Source organism: Pinus tabuliformis, chromosome 3_1 (assembly GCF_031772625.1).
Source record: "Pinus tabuliformis cultivar Carrire ecotype Pingquan chromosome 3_1, CPIR1, whole genome shotgun sequence".
In the NCBI taxonomy this organism is placed as follows: domain Eukaryota; kingdom Viridiplantae; phylum Streptophyta; class Pinopsida; order Pinales; family Pinaceae; genus Pinus; species Pinus tabuliformis.
In genome coordinates this window covers 223855986-223881626 of record NC_142301.1, presented here as the reverse complement: position 1 = coordinate 223881626, position 25641 = coordinate 223855986, and the positions used below count along the sequence as shown (strand labels likewise).

The window sequence follows — 25641 nt, the reverse complement described above, 5'->3', positions numbered from 1 at the left end:
TTAAGGGTCTATGTCTATTGGTGTTTTCCCCTTTCAAGAGTTGAATTAATTGTAATATCTTGATGTAAAAAATATTTTGGTGCATGGTCCCTCATATTTAGACACCATGGCTAAAATATTTAAGGGTGGAAAAAATTATTAATACCCTTTAGTGTTAATTAATTATTTTTTTTGGCTAAATTAAATTAAAATCCTAAGCCAAAAAATTAATTAATTTGAGTCATTTTTTTTTTAAATTTTTGGTTTTTGGGCTAAAAAAAGGCAAAAATTTAGCCAAAAAATAGCCAAAAAATTAAAATTGAGAGAAAATAAAATCCTCTCCGAGTTGAAAAACGAATTTTTGGAGAAGGTGGTCATTCCTGAGGAAGAATTAAATTGACAAACCCAATTCCAAGGCAAAAAAATTACAAAAAAATATTTGGTACCAGAAAGGAATTATTTTTTCAAAGAGAATTTATTTTTCTAGGTCCAGTTAGTTGAAGAAAATTCGTGAGTCCAAAAGAAGTCCAATTTCCAAGGTCCTTTATCAAGGAAAAATCATTTTTTTTTTAACAAAAATTGAGCTTGTGCACCAAAGTGATTAAGTCAAAAATGATTTTGAGGAAAAATGTCAAAATAATATTTTTTGGACCGATAAAAAGGGGAATTATTATGGAATTCGAATTTCTTCATCAAGATCAAGGGACAAGATTTATTTTTAGCATGGATCAACCGCCAAGTAGCTGTTATCATCCAGATCCGTTAAAAAATGTGCAACTTTTTGGATCCTAGCCGTTTTCCACTTGGAGGGGGATCTAGATCTCTCTATTTTTTATATAAGGAAGCTATTTGCTCCTCATTTGTCATCGAAAATTTTGTAAAGAAGTTCTAAGTCAAGCTCTGCCGCTTTAATATATTTCTGGAAATAATAAAAGAGCCTTTGGGGTTTATTCATGGTGGTGTTCCTCTTCATTCTTTTTGTGGGTAATATTTCTTCTAAATCATGTTCTTAATGCTTTACTAAATAAAATTTCAGAAGTTGTTATTTCATTAGCCAATTGTTGGATTAACTATTTGCATAGGTATCTTTTTTAAGTTGATTGATCTAGCATGTATCTCTAGCTCTTGAGATTTATTGTGTTATCTAATCTCTAATGATCTAATAACTTGATCTTAAGTGTGTAGAGAATTTTATGGTATTCAAATCTTGGGCATGAGGGGAAGTCTTCAGTTGGACCAGGCTGACTAGCCAACTCCCAAAACAAGAAAGCTTAAGAGTCCATTGTGTTAAAGTTTCAAGACTTATCTAACGATTTGTCTTGCAGAGATTTGGCCATTGCTCACCATAAAAAAATATTATCTCTTATCTATTTGAATTTCTTTGTGCTCCAATTGATAGATCTGCTAATTAGAGCTATTAATCACTAGAAAAGGGAATGGAGTTGGACTCATATTCCTCTTAATCTAGTCCATTGTTAATATTGTATATATTTTGTAAATAGTTTTTATTTAACCCTTGTACATTTTTTTGTTGTTGTATATAACATTTGCGGTTTGTTTAATTTTTGCAGATCTGAAGGGGAGAAATCGAATTTTGGACTTTAAGCCCATTACATAGCCCTCAAGACTAGGGTTTTGGGCACATTATCTCTTAACATTCACATAAAAATTGCAAGTGTTTTGGGTGATCTTTTCATGCTGTTAGAAGACTGGTATCTTTAGCTACAGTTGACTGATCTAACACAACAGTGTTATCTTTTGAATGTGTCTAGCATCAAACCTCATATGTGCTTTTGTTCCTTGCATCCTCTGGTTGTTAACCTTGTAAAATTGCTTGACTGGGCTTGATTTGCAGAGTCTGATCTCACTTTCCAGTAGCTCCTTTGCATTACATTTCAGTACTAATCCTCTGTGGTTGCAATTAAACATAGCACTAGCCCTTTGTAATATGTATTGTCATGAGTAACTAGATCTGAAGCACACTGTTGTAGAGCCTAATCATACGTAAAATCACAATAGCATTTCACAATAAGCTCAAGAATAATCTAAGTTCTTTTGGCTCTCTTTCCTTTCATATTTGGGTATTGGAGAACTGATATTTTTGCTACAGTGGTTTGATTTGCAGAGATCTGAGGTTTTCTGACAGTGGTATCCTTGGAGTGTATCTTTGTGTTTTAGCATTTAAATTGCATTCTTGGGTGTGGCTACTTACATCTTGTGAATGATTTGAGGGTCTGCGCCTTCTTGTTTTTAGGCTAACCTCTCTGTGGTAGCAGGTCTGTTTTGATCATTGAGAGAAGGCTGGAGAGCCTTAAAGGTTTGCCATCTCATCCATTTTTCGATTATCACAAAGCATCAGATCTGTAGCTTCTATTCACAGGCCATAATAACAAGAGAAATCACAGTAATAAGCCCCAAAACACTAAAGCATCATCACATAATAATCACAAGAAATATAATAAGTGTTTCATGCTTTTGCTCTTGCTTCTTTGGTGACTGATCCTTATTTGGCTGTCTTATTAATTGTGATCTGATATATAAGTTGCAGTGAGTTGATTTCTTCTTAGCAGTGGACTAACCTCATCTTGACAGGGTATTTTTCAGGTCTGATTTCTTGTTCTGCAGGTAACTTATCAATAAGCAAGCAATTCTCCCTTGCAACCAAGATTCATCATACTTTGAGGAGGCCAAGCACAATTTTTTTTTTTACATTTGAACAGGCTGTTGTTTCTAAGAATTAAGCATTCCTCTGATGTGAGTACCTCTGGTTGAGGGCTTAAAAAATTAAATTTTGATCATTGCAGTGGCCTATTGATACCAGACCTCGGCATCTAGTCCTTTTAAAGCCTCTTCTCACTCAACAACAATAGAGGCCTGCTATTTTTTTATTTACAAGTGCATACTCGCTACAACTTTTCAGAGACTCTGGAGTTGTTCTCTGTTGTGAAATAGTCTTACTCTATCTTTTGGGTGAAAGGCATCAGACTTTAGGAGATCTTATTTTGTAAAGCCTTTCTCTTGGTCACTTACAATCCTCTCTCATTGTCAAAGAGGGACTGATTTGTAAACTTTTAATAAAAGATTTTCTTTTGAGGGAGCTTGGGGCCTGTTGTGTTGATTTGGGGTAGCATCGGATGTGCTTTAGCCATGAAAATTGGTGGAGAGGCTAAAGCACATGAGATCTCCAAAACCCAGAAATTGTTTTGGAAAAATCCATCCGGATGAAGAGTAATTAAAATAATTAATATTTTTAATGAGTTCCTAAGTCTAAACCTAGGGAAATAAAAATAATAAATATTAATGGGTATTAATAAAGATAAGGATGAGAAGCTTCCAAAAGATAAGGATCAAGTCTATTTTAATCTTAGACGTTGATTAGGGACTTAATCTCGGCCGTTGATTCATCAACTGGAAAAGGATAAGAGGGGACTTGAGGGTCAGTTGGAGACACACTGAGGGAGACCAGTCAGTTTGATTTCTGGAGCGGGGCTTGCGGAGAAATTTGAACTAGAAGATTGGATTGTAGCAAGAGGTAGCGAGGATGGAACAGAGAGGCTGGGACAGTACCAGAAGATCAACACAGAGATCAGAGAGGTAGACGCAGAGGCAACAAGACTGCGCAATCACTGGAGGGCCTGCGTGGGTGACGCAGAGAGGCCCAGTGCTGACACAGAGAGTCAGAAGCTGACGCAGAGGGTCTGGGAGCTGCGCAAAGGCCAACGAGTTTGACGCTGAGTGTAGGGGAGGTGCTGGAGAATTTATCTCCTTTGGGTGAGCCAGTTTGGCACCCAGTGGTACTCAAGAAACGTTGATTAATAAAAATCCTCCTCTGCTACACCGGTTTTCCCGCATTGGGTTTTTCCAGGGACATTTGTCCAAAAATAACTGTGTTGATGCATTTGATTTTTGTGCATGTATTTGTTTCTGTTCTATGGTGTGATATCTGCAATAGAGTTTATTTTAATATTTATTGAAGCGATTTCATAAATAAATTATGGAAGAATAAGTAGGAAAAATAAATCAGTGGCTACAGTGATAGATTTTTCACATGGTATCAGAGGAAAGAATTAGAGACATGAAGGGGAAATCAATTATGGGTCGAGATCATGATGCAGAGGCATCAACATCAGGAGACTCATGCAGATTTTCAAAAAGTTGCACAAGTGATAGAAATCTCAATTTCTCTATGTTGGCTTCCAGATTGGAAGAGAAGTTGCTTGTGTAACAAGCTCGACATCATCCAAGGTATGATATATAGACAGTGGAGCCTCTTGGCATATGACAGGAATCCGGGAATGTTTCTCTGAGTATCAGGAGGAAAGGATGAATTTTCAGATCACCATGACGAATAAGGCAAAGTGTACTCCAGTAGGAAAGGGGACCATAGTGTTTCAAACAGAAACGGGAGAGTGGTTCCGAGCCACCAATGTGCTGCATGTGCCAGGACTGGGGATGGACTTACTTTCCGTATGACAACTTCAAAGCAAGGGCTATGATGTTTTCTTCATCAAGGAGAAAGTGTACGTCAAACACCCAAGCTGGAAAAAGAAAGTGAAGATCGGAGTTAGGAGTAACAGGTTACAACTAGAATCACTAATGGCACTGATAGGCAGTCATGGGGATAAGGATCTGAATGAACTATGGCATAGAAGAATGAGACATTTGCACCATGGGGCTCTGAGAATTCTCAGGAAAACTGTAACATGAGTTCCAAATCTTAGTACAGAAAGAAATGATGTATGCAGAAGATGTGCTCTGGGCAAGTATGCCAAAACAACGTTTCCTAGAAGTAAAAACAGGGCCAAGAGTGTACTAGGATTTATACACTCAGATATCTACGGACGAATGTCCACTAAAGCTCTTAGTGGTGCCGAATACTTCGTCACCTTCATTGATGACTACACTAGGAAAACTTGGATTTATTTTCTGAAAACCAAGGACAAGGTTTTTTGTCGATTCAAAGAGTTCAAGGCTTTGGTGGAGAATCTGACTGGAAAGAAAATAAAAGTTTTGCGCTTAAATAATGGTGGAGAGTATGTTGACAAGGACTTCATAGAGTTTTGCGTTAGGGAGGGCATCAGAAGAGAGTGGACAACTCCGTACAATCCGGAACAGAATGGTGTAGCAGAAAGGAAGAACTGGACTATCGTGGAAGTAGCCAGGGCCATGATGTATGATCAGGATATGCCAAAATTCTTGTGAGCAGAAGCATGCAACACGACAGTCTATGTTCAGAATAGAACTCCTCATCAGGCATTGGGCAAGATTACGCCAGAGAAAGTTTTCACAATGAAGACCCTTGAAGTCAGTCATTTCAGGATATTTGGGAGCCTAGCATATTGTCAGATACTCGAGGAAAAGAGGAAGAAGCTGGATCAAACTACAGAGAAAGGATATTTAGTGGGATATAGTGAGAATGCTAAGGCATATAGAATCTATCTTCCAAGGAGTAGGAAGGTAGTAGTTCGACGAGATGTGAAGTTCATGGAGGATAGGGCCTTCAGAAAATCTCGAGAAATGCCTTCTGAGGAGCAGTCAAAAGATGAGCCGTTGGTCAAACCACTTCAACCAGCGGAAGCCAAGAATTCTCCTTCATAACAGGAAGAATCACAGGAAGAGGAGGAGTTGACAGATGCACCTGCTACTAGGGGAAGAACGAGCTGGGAACTCCAATAGATTCTACAGGATGCAGAAGATTTCATCGGAGCATAGAGGAACAATAAGAGAGAGCGAAGACAACCAAATAGATATCATACCTTAGTAGCTCAGAATGGAGATCCTTCCAGTTTTCAGGAAGTCGCTCCACATCAAGTTTGGATGGATGCGATGGTGGAGGAGTACAACTCTGTAATGGTGAATGATGTCTGGGAAGTAGTACCTAGGCATCAGGACAGATCAGTGGTAGGTTCAAGATGGATCTACAAAATTAAGTACGCTGCAGATGGCAGCGTGGAAAAGTACAAAGCTAGGTTTGTGGCTAAGGGGTATGCTCAGAAGGAAGGAATAGACTATGAAGAGACCTTTGGCCCAGTAGCCAGTTATACATCTATTAAAACCGTGATATCTCTTGCAGCACAGATGGGATGGGAGATTTATCAGATGGATGTCAAAACGACATTCTTGAATGGGGTGATAGAAGAAGAAGTATACATTGAACAACCAGAAGGCTTTGAGACACATGAGAAGAAGTCTCATGTATGCAGATTGAAGAAAGCCTTGTATGGGCTCAAATAGGCACTTAGAGCATGGTATGGTCGAATTGATGGCTACTTGCAGAAGATGGGGTTCGTCAAGAGTGATGCAGATGCCAATCTCTACTATCTGGTTGTAGAGGATGAGCCTCTAGTACTAGTATTATATGTGGATGATCTCTTCTTGACAGGATCATCCTAGGTCATCGAGGACTGCAAGAAGAGTTTAGCCACAAAATTTGATATGAAGGATTTGGGACAGATGCATTATTTCATGGGGTTGGAAGTTTGGTAGCAGAAGGATAAAATCTTCCTAGGACAAGGGAGATATGCTACAAAGATCCTGAAGAGATTCAGGATGCAGGACTGTAGGCTAATGGCTACTCCAATGATCACCAACTGGAAGAAAATTGATGCATCAGAAGACAAGGATGTTGATCCCACCTTATACAGACAGCTCATAGGATCCCTGATGTATCTGGTCAATACCAGGCTAGACATTTGTTAAGCTATCAACACCCTCAGTCAGTTCATGGTGGAACCAAAGAGGGCGCACTGGGCAGCAACCAAACATGTTCTCAGATATTTACAGGGAACAGTCGATTATGGACTCTTGTACACCAAGAGTAAGGATATCAGATTGAGTGGATTTACTGATGTAGATTGAGCAGGAAGTTCAGTAGACCGGAAAAGTACCTCTGGGTATCGTTTCAACATTGGATCGGAAATGACCTCTTGGTGTAGTAGGAAACAGAAATCCGTAGCTCTGAGCTCAACGAAAGCATAATATATGGCTGCTAGCACAGCTTCGTACGAAGCCATATGGCTTAGAAAACTGCTTGTGAACCTATTCAGAAGAAAGATGGAAGCGACTAGGATCATGTGTGGTAATCAGAGTTGCATCAAGCTATCTGAGAATCCAATATTTCATGATCGGTCAAAGCACATTGATATTTAGTGTCACTTTGTCAGAGACTGTGTCTAACAAGGAGCTGTACAGTTGAGCTACACTCCTACAAGAGAACAGGTGGTAGACATCCTTACCAAGGCCCTTGGAAGAACAAAGTTTTCCTATTTCATGGAGAAGATGGGGATGATAAAGAATCCATTTTAGTAGCAGAAATGGGTATGATGTTGCAGTGCAGATGCAGTGGTGGGAGGAAAGGACTAGCAGCAGCATGGGTGCAGAGGGAGTTGCAGTGCAGATGCAGTGTTGGGAAGAAGGACCAGCAACAACACAGATGTAAAGGGAGCTGCAGTACAAATGTAGCAGTGGCAGTGGCAGAGCCATGGGGAGTAGTACAAGATGCAATAGTGGAGAGGATGTTGGGTGGGGAGGCCTAGCATCAACACAGGTACCGGTGAAGTATAATCAGAGTGATGCTCAGTGTGGAGTATTACTAGAGCACAATCCTTGCTAAGAGGGAGTGTTGATTGGGGTAGCATCGGATGTGCTCTAGCCATGAAAATTGGTGGAGAGGTTAAAGCACATGAGATGTCCAAAACTCAGAAATCGTTTTGGAAAAATCCGTCAGGATGAAGAGTTATTAAAATAATTAATATTTTTAATGAGTTCCTAGTCTAAACTTAGGGAAATAAAAATATTAATGGGTATTAATAAAGATAAGGATTAGAAGCTTCCAAAAGATAAAGATCAAGTCTATTTTAATCTTTAGCCATTGATTAGGGACTTAATCTCGACCGTTGATTCATCAACTGGAAAAGGATAAGAGGGGATTTGAGGGTCAATTGGAGACACACTGAGGGAGATCAGTCAGTTCGATTTCTAAGGCAGGGCTTGCTGAGAAATTCGAACTAGAAGACTGGATTGCAGCAAGAGGTGGCGAGTACGGAATAGAGAGGCTGGGACAGTACCAGAAGATCAACGCAGAGATTAGAGACGTAGACGCAGACGCAAAGGCAACAGGACTGCGCAATCACTGGAGGGCCTGTGTGGGTGACGCAGAGAGGCCCGATGCTAACACAGAGAGGCATAAGATGACGCAGAGGGTCTGGGAGCTGCGTAGAGGCCAGCGAGTCTGACGCTTAGTCTAAGGGAGGTGTTGGAGAATTTATCTCTATTGGGTGAGCTAGTATGGCACCCAGTTGTACTCAAGAAAAGCTGATTAATAAAAATCCTCCTCTGCTGCACCGGTTTTTCCGCATTGGGTTTTTCCGGGGATATTTGTCCAAAAAATGTTGATGTGTTTGATTTTGCATGTATTTGTTTTTGTTCTATATCTGCAGTAGAGTTTATTTTAATATTTACTGAAGCGATTTCGTAAATAACTTATTGAAGAATAAGTAGGAAAAATAAATCAGTTGCTGCAGTAATAGAATTTTGACACGTTGCACACATTTCGTCAAAGTTCCAAGGAAGCGGAAGTACCAATTTTTTTCAATAGAATCGGATCATCTATCAACAATTCATATGTCATTGTAAACTCGTTTTACAAATAATGTGAATGATGCTAGTAAGACTGTGAATGTATGTAACAACCTAGGTAAGCCTATTATTTTGGCGAGAGTTTCATCCTAGGAGGTTTTTTGTCTTACTGATTCATTTGTGTTTCTAAACATGGATGGTCGGTAGAGTTTTTTTCTCCAACCTCACTCCAAAGCTAGGGTGGAATTCTTCGTCAAAGTCTTAGGTGAGTTCTAGTGTTTTAGTCGAGTCTTATATATAAGTGATTTGAGAATAATTTAAGCTAATTGACTAAATTATTTTATTACAAATCACTTGGTCTACTAGATCGTATTGTATCGCAGAATTGGGTATGTAATTTGAGGGTCTAAGCCGAACGAGTATTCTCCCTTTGAGGGTTGAATTGTAAAAGATCTTATGTAAAAAATATTTTAATGCACGGTCCATCATACTTAGACACCATGGTTAAAATATTATGTCAATTAATTAAATTTCCTGGAAATATTAAATTAAAATCCTATCCAAAAATTTAATTAATCAGAGTCAAATTAAAATATCTTAGGAAAATTAAATTCTCCAACTGAAAATTTCGTGGGTCTTAAAATAATTAATTTTTGGAGGTCCTCTACAAAGAGAATATTGGATATTTCAAGAAAAATTGGACCCTTGGACCTTGTTGGTTAAGTCAAAGTCAATTTTTTGAGGAAATTAGCTCAAAATAATTAATTTTGAGCTAATTAAAATGGAATTAAAAGATAAATTCGAAAATTCCTCAAAAATAAAAGTTCAACGGCTAAGATTAAAAGATGTCAAGTATTTTTCGATGACCAAGATTATTTTGACAAAGATCAAAAGAAACTAGCCGTTATTTTTCACTTGGAGGATTTATCTATAAATTAGAGTCATTTGAGTCTCTAGCCATGTGATTTCTGGCTCAGAAATTGTTGTTGAAGCATTTGTGTAAACTATTGTTCTACTTGGAACTATTTTTTCTATCATAATAAAGACTTTAGTGTGCAACTCGAGGTGTCCATGTTCATTAATTTATGGTATGTACTGACTACGAGGTTTCCTATGTTGTGCTAAAATATGACTATTTTGAGATAAATACATAGTGTTTGCTGGTACTTTAGTCCTTGGTCTCCAAGGTCACAAACTGTGGGGAAGGATTAATTTTTCTTCGATCTTGAATATTTACGTGGTGGATTAAATATTCGCTAAGTCTATAGTGTGCATGGGGTTTTGAAAGCGTTCTTAGTGATTTATCAAAGAAAATAGCAATAAAAGAATTATTTCTCAAAAAATTTAAATTTTCAAAACCCTTGTATATTTGTAGATTTTGTAAATATAATTTGCAAACTATTTTTGCTAACTTGAGTTTTGGAGTTTTAAGAATTTCTGTATATATTTCGGGTTTGGGTGTTTTATTTTCATTTTTGTAGGTTGAATCAAGAGATCAAGCTAAAGTAGAGCTAGATCTAGGCCCTTGAGGGTAAGATCTAGTCTTTAGAAAATTTTGCAGGGCTACCCGCTAAAGATTTTGCAGCAAAATTCAGATTTGGAAGAAAAATATTTTTCTAAAGCAAGCGTTTTATTTTTCAAGCATCACGGGCCTAGGTCTAGCCTCTCCAATGCCAGCGTCCCCCTCCTCAGCGTCTGCATCAGCCTAGTGAGCCCCTGCATCACCTTTTTCGGCCTCTTGGAGGCAGGCTGTAGCCTCTAAGGGCCTCGACCCTCCCTTTAGGCCCTTGTGTTGGGGTTTTAAGCCCTTTTTAGGGTTGGCTGTGGGCTTAACAAGCCTCAACCCCCCTCCATTGACCTATACGACTGCCCATTGGGCTAGCCGTGGCATTTTAAGGCCCTAAGTTGCTCCATAACCCCTGTGTCCAACCTTTTGAGGCCTTATCCCTCCAGCGTTAGCCTTTCCTTGGTCTCCTCTTGCCATTTTGACCTCTGATCTGCCCTCCGAGCCTCCTCTTCCCTCAACGCTAGTCCTTTTAGGCCTAGTGTTGGCCCTCCTTGGCATTTTTTCCCTAATTTGCCATAGTTCTATCTTTGAAATTTTCAAGACTGATTCCTTGGTGGTTTTGCAGGAGAAATTTACTCAAAAACTTGCGTTTTCAGGGGTCAAATCATTGGAGAAATTTTGGGCTCCTTGGGCAAGTTGATCTTCAAGGCCTTGGGCTTAGGGTTTGATCTCTAAACTCTCATTTTGCCTTTGTTTTATTACAGCAGTGATAACATTGATATAATAGCCCTAAAATCACATTTAATTTGGTCAAAATCACTCAAAATATCAAATTTTAAAATTTCCTAAATTTTGGCCACTTGGGCATCTTAGATCTAGCCTAGATCTAAAAATTTGCTTGCTGGAATTTACTGCGTAAATTACTGAATCAAGTCTGCAATTTTCTGAATCACACATCTAAAGAGGGCTCAAAATTTGATTTCTTTTAGTTTCGGTATAATTTTCCTATTTTTGGTCATATTGGGCATTGGTTTTAGCATCATTAGCTTGCTGATATGTTGGGTTGTTTACTGCTGTAATTATTTGTTTCAGAACTGATATATTACTGAATACATCATCATAAAGTGGGCTAAATACATAAATTTACATTTGCTAGCCATTGGAAAATTTTATGCTTTATATGTTGGGTAAATGCTATGATCTAAAGTGACTTTCTTGCTGCTGTCATAAGTCTAATAAAGTGCTAAAATTTTCTGAAGTATTATATCTGATCTAAATTGTTGGAAACCTAAAATTAACTCATCTTATCTTGGTCATAAGGACTATCTAAGTTTTCACTTGAAAACACTCAATAATCCAAGTCTAATCTTGTTGATGAATAAAGTTAACTTGAGCATCTAAGATCTAATTGGCATTGTGGTACTGACATAAGAATATTTTTTGAAGAACTTTGATTTACATCTTGTGTTGATAATCATTGGTGGATAAGTGCTCTAGTTTCTTTGAATCGGTTAAGCATCTTGTGAATGTTGATTTGTATAGCTTGGGAGGTACTCCAAGCCATAGGGTTCGGGGATTGGAGAGAAAAACGCCACAAGGGTCACTTGTGGACTTGGAACCTAGTATGGGTTTTGCACCCGATCGTATTTGGGGCAATTTTGGAGGCACATATCTACATGTGATGGCATGAGACGATAGAGGGTGGAAAGGAGAATCCAATGCTTCGAGAACCATCAAATTCCGAATTGTAGAAGTGGAGAAATGAATTTTTGAAGTTGACACTTAATTATTGGTTTTCAAGTCATGTAGGCTTGATGTAAATTAGTCCAATAGATGTGTCCCTTCATCTATTTGTTGGAGCCCCTTTATTGGCTATAAATAAAGGATGAATGAGATTCATTTTAGCATCCAAGAGCATCAAGTCATCATCAATTCATCTCTGAACTGGCCGTAGTTAAAGGAGGATAAGGCATGGAGAATTTAGGTCTGTTTGGGTTAGTTTTCTTCATTGCAGGTCCAAGATTAGTTGTTGAAGGGAGGCCGCATTTCAGAGTGGAGTGGAGGACTGTTTTGAGTGCGGTTTGAGGAGAGTTTTCTTCCCTTGCTAGGCCACAACACTAGCTATCAAAGTTTGGGTAGGCCGCAGGCCTGAACCGCCCTTGCAAGAGGGTCGAGGGTGCTGTAGTATTCACAGCCCACCACAGAGAGAACATGGATCATTTCTAGGCTTGTTGGAGGGTTAGTTTGAGCCCTATCCCACAGCAAATGTGACAGCAAAGTGAGGAAGGGAGGCCACATTCAATAGTTGACTGTCTTGTCAAGTTTGGTAGGGCTGTTACCTAGGGACAGATGCCCTAACCAGGTGAAGATTCAAACACTAGTGAATAAACCTAACACAAGGTATGTTTTGATGAGGAGTTTGTATTGATTTGATGTTGTATCGTGTCGTAGTGTGGACAGAATTATTGCAGCCTGTGGGAGCCAATTAGAAAGGCTGACTTGGAGAGTTAGACGCCTTTCTTAGGAGCAAATCTTGCAGTGAGTGAATTGGGCATCTTTGCACTATTGGAGGGCAGCGTGTGGATGTCCAAAACAGCCCTAGACTAGTAGTCTTGAAGTGACAAAGATCGCTGAAGATTGGGTGAAGTTTGCAGCCTTATGAGTAGCTCTTTGATGGATGAAAGAGGCTACGAGAAGGCAGATTGAAGCTCGGGAATTGGCCAACCTAGAGAGAAGATTGATGAACCCGTTTACATGTAGCAAAAGTGATATGCAGCAGTGTTAGGTGGAAGCCCTCCTAGAGTCTCGATGTGTAGTGGCCTTGATGGACTAAGGCACTACTAGTGAGTAGTACAAAAACGAAGGACCAGTAGGACAAGATACGACATCGAAGCTGTAGAAAAGTTTGTCATTGTATCTTGTATACCAGATTGTTGTATTATTCTAAGTTGGTTTAATATAATGAAGATTGGGATTGTACAATGTTGTACAATTTTGTTAAAAAACCGTGTATATTTATTGCAAAGTAGTTTATGGTTGAGGTTCTTGGTTTGGTAGCGTCAGTGATTTTAAGACTCTAACCTAGACCCAAGGTCATTGAATTTCAATAATGAATGATTTTTTAGGCCAATTTAGAATGTTTTTATCACTGTTACGAGTCAATTTACTTGCTAAAGTAAAACAGTGAGGAAACGAGGGTTAGGAGATCAAACTATTAAGCCTTAAGCCTTGAATTTTGTTGATTTTTGGTAGCATCGGATGTCCTCTAGCCATGAAAATTGATGGAGAGGCTAAGGCACATGAGATCTCCAAGACCCAGAAATCGTTTGGAGAAATTCCACTCGGATGAAGAGATATTAAAATAATTAATATTTTTAATGGGTACCTAAGTCTAAACTTAGGAAAATTAAAATATTAATGTGTATTAATATAACATGGGTGAGAAAGTTCTAAAGAATGAGGATCAAGCCAGATCTAATCATAACCATTGATTAGGGACTTAATCTTGGCCGTTGAATTGTCAGCAGGAAAAGTATAAGAGGAGGCTTGAGGGTTAGTTGGAGACACACCAAGAGAGATCAAGAATTCGATTTTCTGGGGCAGGGTTTGCTGAGGAAATCGAGTGAGTGATCAGTTGCAGCGAGGGGTAGTTCAACAAGGGATTTCGATCCAAGGCTGAAGGATACATATCAGAGAGGCAACAGAGTGCCAGAAGAGGCAACATAGAGCTTAGGAGGGCTGACGCAGAGGGTAAGGAGGCCATTGCAGAGGACGTAAAGGGCCATAGAGGCTAACGTAGAGGACGCAGAAGGCTTCAGAGGCAATGCTGGGTGATTCTGTGGGGCAGACTGGGAGTTGATTAGCTGATGCAGAGCCAGAGAGGGTAACACAGTTCTAGAGGAGTGCGTGGAGCAGCTTTCGTTGTCCAACACAAGGAACACCGAAGTCACTGTGGGATTGTTCATCTGGTTGCTAATTAGACGAGATATCTGTCTCCAGATAAAGGCACTGCTACCAATGATAGTCTCTGAAGGGTGAGCCATTTCTGGCACCCTAGTTGTATTCAGAAATCTGTGTAATAATAAAACCCTCATTTATGCTGCACCGGTTTTCTTGAATTGGGTTTTTCAGGGGACGATTGTCCAAAAATAACGGTGTCCCTTGTGTTATTGTTTCTATTTACTTCAATGCATGATCTGTATATCTGTGAAGACTGCATTTGTGTTTACTTCGATACTTATGTATTTAAATAACTTGTTAATGTAAAGAACAAGTAGGAGATAGTAAACTAGATATTGCAGTAGGGGTTTCTGATGTGTTAGATTTGGAATTTTTCATATGGTATCAAAGTGATTGCAGATCATAGGAGACTGAAGGCTCTAACTGGGAAATCTGAGAGTTTGCAGCAGAGAAGTAGCTGTCCCGAGAGACAGTGTTGTTCCAGAGCTAGAGACGCAGAAGGAAGAGTGACGCAGTGCAGAGAAAGTGACGCAAAGGCTGACACAATGCCTGCGTCAACATTCTGAGCAAAGAAGGGAAGACGCAGTCGCTGGGAGGAGCTCATGCAGTAGCTGCGTTAGCAGTCCAGGTTAGCACAGAGACAGAACGAGGGTAGATCAGGCCTACGTAGTGCCCGATCATCTTTCTCAACCAGGAAGTATTGACACTTGTGGCCAGGAGGAGCTGATCCAACTCTCATTGTGATTGCGCAGAGCCAAAAGGGCTCAGATTCTTTAGTTCCCGAGGTTAAGGGAGTTGTGTAGATTTTGATTTGAGGAGTTGGTGGGACATTGTTTCTGTCAGTGCAGAACAATGTCTAAGGAGACTAAACCAAGGTAGAGGGAAGCACTACCTTGACGGATTTCTAGCCAAGAAATCCAGATCCGAGTTGCAGCAGAAAAGGGGGATTGGAGAGGAGTGATTCGACAATTGGTAGGAGGATTTCCAGGAGGGAAGTCGAGACTCAGAGGGAGTCTAGAAGAGGAGTAGAGATGGCAGTGAACGGATTGAGGGATCAAGACAGATTGGACGGGGCTTCCAATTTTGTCATATGGAAGACCAGGATCTTGGCAATCCCGGATAAACATCACATCAAGGACTATGCCTTGAAAACCGTAGTTGTCTCAGTTGACCTTGATGCAAATGAGAAGTATGAGGAGGCCATGGCGAAGGCAAAATGCATGATCCTAGATGGGGTCAAGGATCATGTCATACCACATATTGCTGAGAAGAACACAACAAATGAGATGTGGCAGACGTTGACCACCTTATACTAGGGCTCTTCCATGTAGCATAAGGTGTTATTAGAGAATCAGCTGAGGTCATATTAGATGCAGAAAGGAGAGGAGATAGATCACTTCCTTCTCAGGTTGCAAGGAATTCACGACCAACTTACTTCTGTGGGGTCTGCACCGGATCCAGAATTTATGGTCAGGACTGCCCTGAATGCAGTCTTCGAGGACCAGGAGACGTTTGTCCAAAGCATTTTGGGTAGAGTGACTCTTCCCAGTTGGGAGGAAATGTGGACAACTCTTCAACAAGAAGAGTTCAGGAGGTTGACCAAGGCGGAGAGTAGCAGTAAGGGAGTTCGAGTCAAGAAAGAGGAGGAAGAGGATGTGGCTCTAGCATTTGCGGGATAGCAAGGGGTTCAGAAGAGGAAGAAGAAGGACATCTCCAAGGTCAAGTGCTTCAATTGTGGGGAGCTGGGACATTATGCATCTCAGTGCCCCAGGAAGAAAGGTAAGGGAGAAGCTTCCCACTCAAAGGTAGCTCCAGCAAAGGCGGAGAAGGATGTCAAGACTGATGATGATTGTGCCATGAGTGTTCATGCACCTCTAGAGAAGAGGTGGGGTGACATCGAGTTGTAGTCAGGAGGACTACATGCAGGGGCAAGATCCTTGAGGTGCCCAAACTCTTGGATCACATCCGGCTACGAAAGCCCTTAACGTCAACAGCATGATGATATGTGTCGGTTGGAACAAAGTGTGGTGGAGCGGCAAGGCAGTGCTAGAGTGCAAAACTCTGTAGCAGTGCAGTGGAGGTTGCAACAATGCGAGATGCACAAAGGTGTTTGCAACAAAACAATGGCAGCAGAGGGAGCACAGGATAGAAGTAGAGGTAGCTTCAGGTCACGAGGCTTCCAGACTGATCGAGATGTTAGTATTTGGGTGAAGTCAGTTACTTACTTCTTGGTAACTGAGTTGCAGTGCAACAGTTAGTAGTGGCAGTGCTATGGGCAACATGATGCAACATGTTAAGAGGGGGCAACAGTACAGGAAGCAGCAGTGTAGGGGATGTGAGGCAGCAGACCAAGCATCAACATAGGTACCGATGTGGAAGATTAGTGTGATGCTTCTATGGTGAGGCATTACTAGAGCACATTCCTCACTAAGAGGGAGTGTTGCTTTTTGGTAGCATCAGATGTGCTTTAGCCATGAAAATTGGTGGAGAGGCTAAGGCACATGAGACCTCCAAGACCCAAAAATCGTTTGGAGAAATTCCACCCGGAAGAAGAGATATTAAAATAATTAATATTTTTAATGGGTCCCTAAGTCTAAACTTAGGAAAATTAAAATATTAATGTGTATTAATATAATATGGGTGAGAAAGTTGTAAACAACGAGGATCAAGCCAGATCTAATCTTAGCCATTGATTAGGGACTTAATCTCTACCGTTGAATCGTCAACAGGAAAAGTATAAGAGGAGGCTTGAGGGTCAGTTGGAGACACACCAAGAGAGATCAAGAATTCGATTTTCTGGGGCAGGGTTTGCTGAGGAAATCAAGTGAGTGATTAGTTGTAGCGAGGAGTAGTTCAACAAGGGATTTCGATCCAAGGCTGGAGGATACATATTAGAGAGGCCTCAAAGTGCTAGAAGAGGTAGCGCAGAGCCTAGGAGGGCTGACGCAGAAAGCTTCAGAGGTAGTTCTAGGTGATTCTATGGGGCAGACTGGGAGCTGATTAGTTGACGCATAGTCAGAGAGGGTGACACAGTTCGTGAAGGGTGACAGAGTTCGAGAGGAATGTGTGGAGCAACTTTTGCTGTCTAGCACAAGGAACAACCAGAGTCACTGTGGGATTGTTCACCTGATTTCTAATTATCTGGAATATCTGTCTCCAGATAAGGGTACTGCTACCAAGGATATTCTCTGAAGGGTGAGCCATTTCTGACACCCTAGTTGTATTTAAAATTTGCTTAATAATAAAACCCTCATATATGCTGCACTGGTTTTCCCAAATTGGGTTTTTCTGGGGACAAATGTCCAAAAATAACGGTGTCCCTTGTTTTCTTGTTTTTGTTTACTTCAGTGCATGATCTGTATATCTGTGAAGGCTGCATTTGTGTTTACTTCGATATTTATGTATTTAAATAACTTGTTAATGTAAAGAACAAGTAGGAGATAGCAAACCATATTTTGCAGTAGGGGTTTCTGATGTGTTAGATTCAGAAATTTTCACAAGGTCTACTAGCCCAACTTGTGCAAAATTTTGTCCAATGAATTGATACCTGAAATACAAACTTTGGATCAATTTTCTCTGCAAAACACACCAACAATCAGTCTAGAAAATGTTTAGAAATGAGGATATGGAAGATTAGGGCCAAGGGAAGGAAAGAGAGAGGCCAAAATGAAGGGAGAAGGCCTCAATACGCCCGTGGCTAGGGTAAAAGGCCTAATAGGCCTTGCGGCAAGCCCAAAAGAGGCTGTCATTGGGCTTAGGAGGAGCCAAAAGGCCCACTAGGGGTTGCGGCCTAGGGTTTTGAGGCCCTAAGGCTTGCGACACCCTAGGGAAGGCCTCAAAAGAGGCAGCTGCAAGCCCTTTTAGTGTTGTGGCTTAAGGGAGAGGAGCACCGAGGGCAAGAGGAAGAGCAGAGGAGGCCTAACGGTGGAGGAGGGAGGCCACGGAGGGAGATGGAGGGCTAGCGGAGGAGGATGAAGGGTTGAGGAAGGCGAAGGAGAGGGAGGAAGGGCCTCTAGGGCCTGTGACAAGGGTTAGAGGGTAAGCCGAGTGCCTTGGGGCTTACGGCCAGCTTGGCCAAAATGCTTGACGCAGAGGATCAGAGAGGTGACATTGGGGGCTTGGAGGAGAAAACTAGGGCTAGGAGCCCTAAAAACCTTGAAACCTTTGCTCAATTTTTTTTTTTATGCTTCAGTACTTCAATATTTTGAAAATTTTTCTGTGGGTAGCCCTCCAGTTTTTTTTAAGAGACTAGATCTTACCCTCAGGGGCCTAGATCTAGCTCTTCTTCCACTTGATCCTTTGATCCAACTTGCAAAAATGAAAAATATAACACCCAAACCCCAAATATATACAAAATTATTAAAACCCCATACCCCAATTAGCAAAAATAATTTACAAAATAATTTTACAAACTATACAAGTGTTTTAAGATAATTTTTTTATGGTATTTTTCTTTGATAAATGGCTAAAATGCTTCAGAAACCCCGTGCACACTATAGCCTTAGCGAAGATTTAATTCACCACACACATACTTAGGATCCAAGCAAAATGATCTTTGCCCACAGTTTGTGAACTTGGAGACCAAAGACTGAAGTACCCTCAAACACTGTATTATCTCAAAATAATCATACATAAGCACAACATAGGAAGCCCGTAGTCAGTGCATAGCACAAATCAATGAACAAGTGCACCTCGAGTTGCACCCCAAAGTCTTTATTATGGCAGAAAAAATAGTTCTCAGCGAGACAATAGTTTACACAAATGTTTCAATAACAATTTACTAGCCAGAAATCAGAGGGCTAGAGACTCAAATGACTCTCTAATTTATAGTTAAATTCTCCAAGTGGAAAAATAACGGCTAGTTTCTTTGATCCTTGTCAAAATAATCTCGGCCATCAAATAATACTTGATCATCTTTTAATCTTAGCCGTTGAAATAATTATTTTTGAGGAAAATTCGAAATTTTCTTTTGATCCTTTTTTTATTAGCTCAAAATTAATTATTTTGAGCTAATTTCCTCAAAAAATTGACTTTGACTTAACCACCAAGGTCCAAGGGTCCAAATTTTCTTGAAATATACAATATTTCCTTGGTGGAGGACCTCTAAAAATTGATTCCTATAAGACCCACAAATTTTTCCACTTGGACAATTATTTTTCTTAAGACATTTTAATTTTGACTATAATTAAATAATTTTCTGGCTTTAGGATTTAATTTTATTTTGCCAAAAAATTAATTAATTTACACATGAGGGGATTTAATTATTTTTCCACCCTCTAATACATAAGATTTTACATTTACAACCCTCAAAGGGGGAATACACATTTGGTTAGACCCTCAAGACACATACCCCATCTGCGACACAATATGAGCTAGTAGACCAAGTGATTTGTAATAAAATAATTTAGTCAAATAACTTAAATTATTCTCAAATCACGTTTATATCAGACTAGACTAAAACACTAGGGCTTACGTAACGCTTTGTCGAAGAATTCCACCCTAGCTTTGGGGTGAGGTTGGAAGGAAAAACTCTGCCAACCATTTGTGTTTAGAAACACACGAGTCAGTGAGACAAAAAACCTCTTAGGATGAAACCTTTCACCAAAATAATAGGCTTAACTAGGTTGTTACATACATTCACAGTCTTACTAGCATCATTTACATTACATAACTTGCAGAATGGGTTTACAATGACATGTAGATTGCTGATAAATGATTTGATCCTTTGAAAAATTTGGTACTTCAACTTCCTTGGAACTTCGGCAAATTGAGTGCAACACATCCATCTAATCCAAACCACTTAATATGCAAATGTTTTCATTTATATAGAAGAGTGCATATAATCAAAGTAGCACTTAGGCAATACATCTCTAAACCAGAAATACACCAACAAAAAGGCTCTAGATGGCCTGTAGTATATTAAAAAATTAAAAATAAAAACAAAAATTCATGCTACAACAAATATATACATATCATCAAAATCATTACCTATATTGGAATCGTCATCATCAATATCATCACCCTCTAGGCATTAAAATAAGATAGAAAAAGCTTAGCATTTCAAATCGAATTTTTGTTTGAGTTATGGGTACATTTTTAATAGAGTTATGATAGAGGAGTTCAGCAATCAATGGCACTAACATCAAGGTACATAGAGGGCTTGGTGCTCTTGATTAAATGCTAATTCTATACCCTTATACATGACAAAATCCAATGGAAATGTTGCAATGCCCCCCCAATCTTGAAATCTAAAAACTGTTATTTCTGATGGATTTTACATGAGATCTAAAATTCTACTTACTCCATATGAAATCCAATGATGTTGGAGCCACTGTCAAACATCTTGACACAAAAGTCACATGTGGTTTTGGCTCACTAATCAGTGGCTCCTCACAACTTGACATATACATCATGACATGTGGGCTGTATAAAAAAACACAAATAGGTGAACTATAATAATAAAGGATTTTGTTACATGATGTTAACCTGCTCTGATATGTTGTACCCTAGCACAACCAATCTATATTTAGTAACATTGTTGATCCCTAAGGTAACCCACTGTATGGCGGGGTACACAACCAATATATATTTCTAGAAGCACTGTTGATCCCTGAAGGTGGTAACACAGAGCAAGGTACTGTACCACAATGCAACATGATTGATCAGAATTTATCATCAATGTAGACACAAAACCAATGCGTTCTTATTATCACTCTAATTTAAGGCTAAAACTAAGGATCATGATGATGCAACTAAATGAAATCAATAAGATGGGAATGTAAACTTGGCAAAAACAAAAGTCATTAGTGAAGGTTGGTCATTTTCTTCTTGTAAGCAATGAACCAATAACTGTAATATTCCTAAATAGAAACTAACAACAAATACCAAGCAATGAACTAGGAACAATAAAATGAATCAAGGCCACAAACACAAACTAAAACACACAATGAACCCAATAGTATAAACTAAGCCATTTTATTAAATTTCTGGGAAAGAGTACATATAGTGAGCTAAAATGATAGAACCTGGGCTTATTGTGTAAGATGAGCAAAACCCAGAAAAGATAGCTTGAGCCCAAGTGTGAAAGTGTCCCCGGAGTGATCTGTGCATTACCCATCACTGTTTTCAAAACCGGCCAGCTCGGAATCGACTTGGCTGAGTTGGTCTGAGCCAGGCCAAAAAAAGTTGACTCGGCCTTGGATTCGGTTCGGTCGGCCGGGTTAATACCGAGCCGGTCGAGTTGTCTAACGACTCGGCTGGTTCGGTATTAACTTGGCCAGCTCAGCCGATCCAGCATTAACCCGACCATGTTAGAAAAAGAGGCCCAGGCTACAGATGAATTGCCTGGAATAACTTAAGTATCATCAATCAAAAGATTCAATGTTCTTTCGAAAACTGAATTCACTGTGACATTTTAACATGCAAACGAACTTTCTAATTATTGGCTATTTAAATCACAAATGATAGACTAGGAACCTACAGAATCGGAAAATTCCCATAAATAATTTGCTACCGGCCACTGGCTGCAATGCTGATCTCAGGGCGAATACTCAAAATGCTCTGAATTTTAGCCTCAGACTCCTTTCACCAAAGCCACAAAAACCCATAAATGGTTTGGGCTGAATCCAAATGATGTAGAAGCCCTCTAAAGGGTTGCAAGTGGCTCTCTGGCTGGCTATATGCCCAACTGGAATTTTCCTTGTATACTGCTCAGAAAATTATGAAACTTCAGCTATGGCCTCTCTTCCAAATATCCACAAGGACCCGAAAAGGGTTTGGTCCCACTCCAAGCTGAGAGGAAACCCACAAAAAGGTGCGAGTTGTCCAGTTAGCTGCTGCTATGTTCTGCTGAACGAATTATCTGATGGAATAATTCACAACCTCCTCCACTGAAGAATCCACTTTCCACTAAAAGTCTCCCTCCCGGCATGCCAAAACCATCAGCTCTCTAGCCTCCTAATCAACTCCTCTCTATACCTGCGCAAGCTCTGGTAGAAAGGCCAACAGACTGCCAAAAATTAAGTGACTTTGACCCACAAGAATAACTCAGCTCTAGGCCCACGAATTGCCATCAAAATTCTGCTACCCTGACGAGAGAAAATCCTTGCAAGTATTATCCCCAATCTCCTTCAAACTCCTTTTTCCTTAGGCCCTGTGCAGGCTCTGCCAATAACCTCTGTGCACTGCCAAAATCAAGATAAATTCGCCCCTCAATAGCCGTGCACTTCAGCCTTGCAAATGCATCACAAAATCACCGGCATCAATACGGAAAATCCACTTGCAAAATAGTCGGAACCCTAGCCCACAATAGCTGATCCTCCAATGTGTAAATCAAGCTGCCTTTGCGCCCAAGGAGTGCGTAGAACTGGGTGAACACCTGCAATAATCTCTATGGAAATTCTGAATTGGATTCCCCAAATTACCTCACTAGGGAGACACTCGAAGTTCTCTGAAATGAGGGTGGAGATTTCCCCTGGAACTCTTATGCTAAACAACACTTCTCTTCTTGTGCTTAAAAACTCTGAGAGAAGATGAAAGGTAAAGTGTAATAATCAAAAGGAGGATTAACAAATGAGTCCTTCCTCCTTTTATAATTTCTTTCCATGCTTCTAGATTCTTTTTCCTATTATTTTATTGGTGGGAGCCATTTTCCACAAGGAGATTTTTTTGCTGCCATTTTAATAAAATAATAATTTGCCTCCATTCTCCAATAAAATATTATTTTCTGCCTTTCTCCAATAAAATATTATATGTCCATTTTTTAATTAATATTACCAAAATTGGTCAAAACTCCTTAGCAATTGTGCACTCACAAAATTGGGAATAGTACAGACTGTAGTTGTAAACTCTGCAAGTAAGTTTTGCATATGACAAAAAGCTGTTTGCAAGTTGTGAAGATGTCACAAGGCAATTCTTTGTTTCCAGTTATCAAATTCATCTGAAATGTGGAAATGTTTTATGATGTCTACAATATAATTGATGTACATAATACCTGAGAAGAGCAATGCACAGTGAAAATACAGCTATGAATAAAAAGAAAATACAGGCAAATCTTTTTAGTGATTATCAGGTTTATTTTACTCTAAAAAGCCAGAGTTTATTTAACTGTCAAGGAAGAACAGATATGAGCTTAGCCTTTATAGAAAACTAATATGGAAATATTAATCCGGATGAGGTTTTGATGCAGGATCAATTAAGAGCTCTTGATATGATCCAGAAGGACCCAAATTTATCAGATCTCGAGTTGTTCCAATCACCATTAGTTGATGTTGAGATCAGGGGTGTCCCAGCACTAAAATTCATGGGTGACATTGTGTGGCGGTAAATGTGATCAAACTGAAATTAAGGAATGAATGGCAGGTCAGAAAGTGCACTATTGCGGTTGTCACTGGGTCAATCCATGATTGCAAGCCAAATATAATAGTTAGACTGGGTGTAAATTGGAAAACATCCCTCTCCTCAAATCAGTTGTTGAGGATCTTTGAAGTTATAGATAGTATTCAATAGAAATGGAAGAGAATCAGAAGAGACGGGAATTGTAAATTTTTTTATTCTTTATCAGGTATGCATGGGATATATAAATGAGCAGTTATGGCTTTCAATCTCATGTTTTTACTTATCATGTTTAATATGACATTGAATATTGGCAAGCATACACGAGTGGTTTTTGTTCGTTTCTTACTAAAACTGTACTTGAAATTTTCTTCTGGTGTCATTCGAGTGCATTAGTTAAATTGTAAGCCTGATATGTCCTCCAGTACAACTTCAACTTATCCCAAAACTTGAGAAAAGGACCTGTTCTTCACCTCTTGGATGAAAGTCTTCACAGTAGAAATCTTGACATCTTATGATATGATATGATAAGATTATCTAATTTGAGAAAATTGTTCTGAAGAAAGTCTTTCACTGAAAAGCTCTCATGATAAAATATAGATTCATTAATCGATGCCCACGAATAACCAATATAGTAGGTCATGGGACTTGAAAGAACATTCCAGTAGGGATACACTGTATGACTGCCAAAATCACGTCTAAGCACAAAAAGTTAGAACGTAAAATAAAATGAAGTAAACTACCGTATGAGAAAAGTAACCAAAAGAAAAATTTATACAAGAAGATTAATGCTAAACATCCTCAAAAGTAGGTGTAGAATAACAGGGAGAGGAATAGAGTGAAGACGTCCCTGGTGAACCATCAACCATAGAGAATGAACCAATACATTGTTTGGTGATGTCCTCAGGGAAGAGCCCAACTTTGAGAGGGTTGGACTGTGAAATCTTGCCAGGAAATTGGGAGGGATCTGCTGAGACCCTCCTCACACTCTACGCCACTATAAAGAAACTGGTGATGACAGATGTCTGCTCTGATGTGGGTTGGGAGGGTGCAGGGTAAGCAACTAATTTATGCTGAGAACTAAGATGAGACGTGTTTAGGAACTATACCTCTTCAAAATAACCGTGGGGAGCAAGATCATAATCTCTGTATTTCTTTGATTAGTTTGATGCCTCAAATCACTAAGATAACAATATTTGTGCCCACTGCCCATTGGTTGAGTGGTAATTTGGGAGCGTCTACCATGAAGAGACTTGGTTCTGAATCATGTGGACACTTCTTGTCCACCAATTTGAAATTGTGGAAGCACTAGTCAACGCTACTAGGTTTTTTACCAGTCACTCTGAAAGTGTGGAATCCTATGCAATTCCATTGTAACATTGGGTTAATACCTAATGGTGCCAAGCTGCTTTGTTATGTAACTTTTCAAGAAAATAAAACAAAACTTATGCTCATATATTGAATGTTCAAACAAACATGATAAAGCATATTCAAGTTCTTCAATATAACTACAAGAATGGTTTAGCACTATGTGGTGTAGTTTATTGCTATGTGGAACTCTCTGCCCACCCCCATAGTTTTTTGAACAAATTTCAATTCATTCTTACAAAACATAAATCCTGGTAATGATAGCTTTATTCTGTTGTTCAAAACTGGTTGTACCAAGTGATCTGTAAATTTCAATTTTAGAGAAAATAACTTGGATTATAAACTCTCTTCAAAACATGAACGTTTGGAGAGCTCTGTTAATTCCTATTTGAATTGTCTAAGATTAAAAACAAAACTATCTAGCAGTTTTAGATACTTGGATAATTGTTGTCACTTTGCCTTGATTCAAAAATTAGTAAGGTATGTTAGAATCTTCTAACTTTAAAGTTGCACATCTCTCCATCTGTCCTCCTCTAATTCACACATGCATTGGTGTATAAATTTGATTCTATCACACATGCACGAGTGGTTTAATGTTAATGATAAGGAGATTAAAAGCTAAAGATCCATCATATACTTGTTTTTGTCTATATACAATTGAATTTCTCAAGGAAGGTCCAAAAAAACTTCGAATCAAGTCACTCTAAATTGGAGATAGAAGTAATGTGTAAAAGGGGAAAAAGTCCAATGACCCTACACAGAAGGTACAGGATGGTCATGGTCATATATTGTAAGAGGACCGGTAAGGAAAAATGCATCGACAAGAATCCCAGTGTGTAAATATAGAATCGAGGAAGCCTAGCAGGAAGACATGTGAAGGGCATGGGGAAATCAAGGGCAGTGGTTTAGAAAATCAA

General features: G+C 39.4%; 1 protein-coding gene across 2 annotated transcripts in view; it reads left to right on the top strand.

The window, feature by feature from the left end:
• LOC149186605 (ATPase GET3B-like) overlaps window positions 1–23763 on the top strand; it is a 216689-nt gene extending 192926 nt beyond the window's left edge. Inside the window, exon 11 of one of the 2 annotated variants that reach the window (XM_089411067.1) lies at window positions 23211–23763. In XM_089411067.1, the coding sequence (XP_089267193.1) occupies window positions 23211–23348 (138 nt within the window). In that variant the 3' untranslated portion in view covers window positions 23349–23763. Of the gene's footprint in view, window positions 1–1550; window positions 1701–23210 lie in introns of those variants that run through there. The other variant, XM_089411068.1, reaches the window with a different exon arrangement.
• The last annotated feature ends 1878 nt before the right edge of the window (window positions 23764–25641 follow it).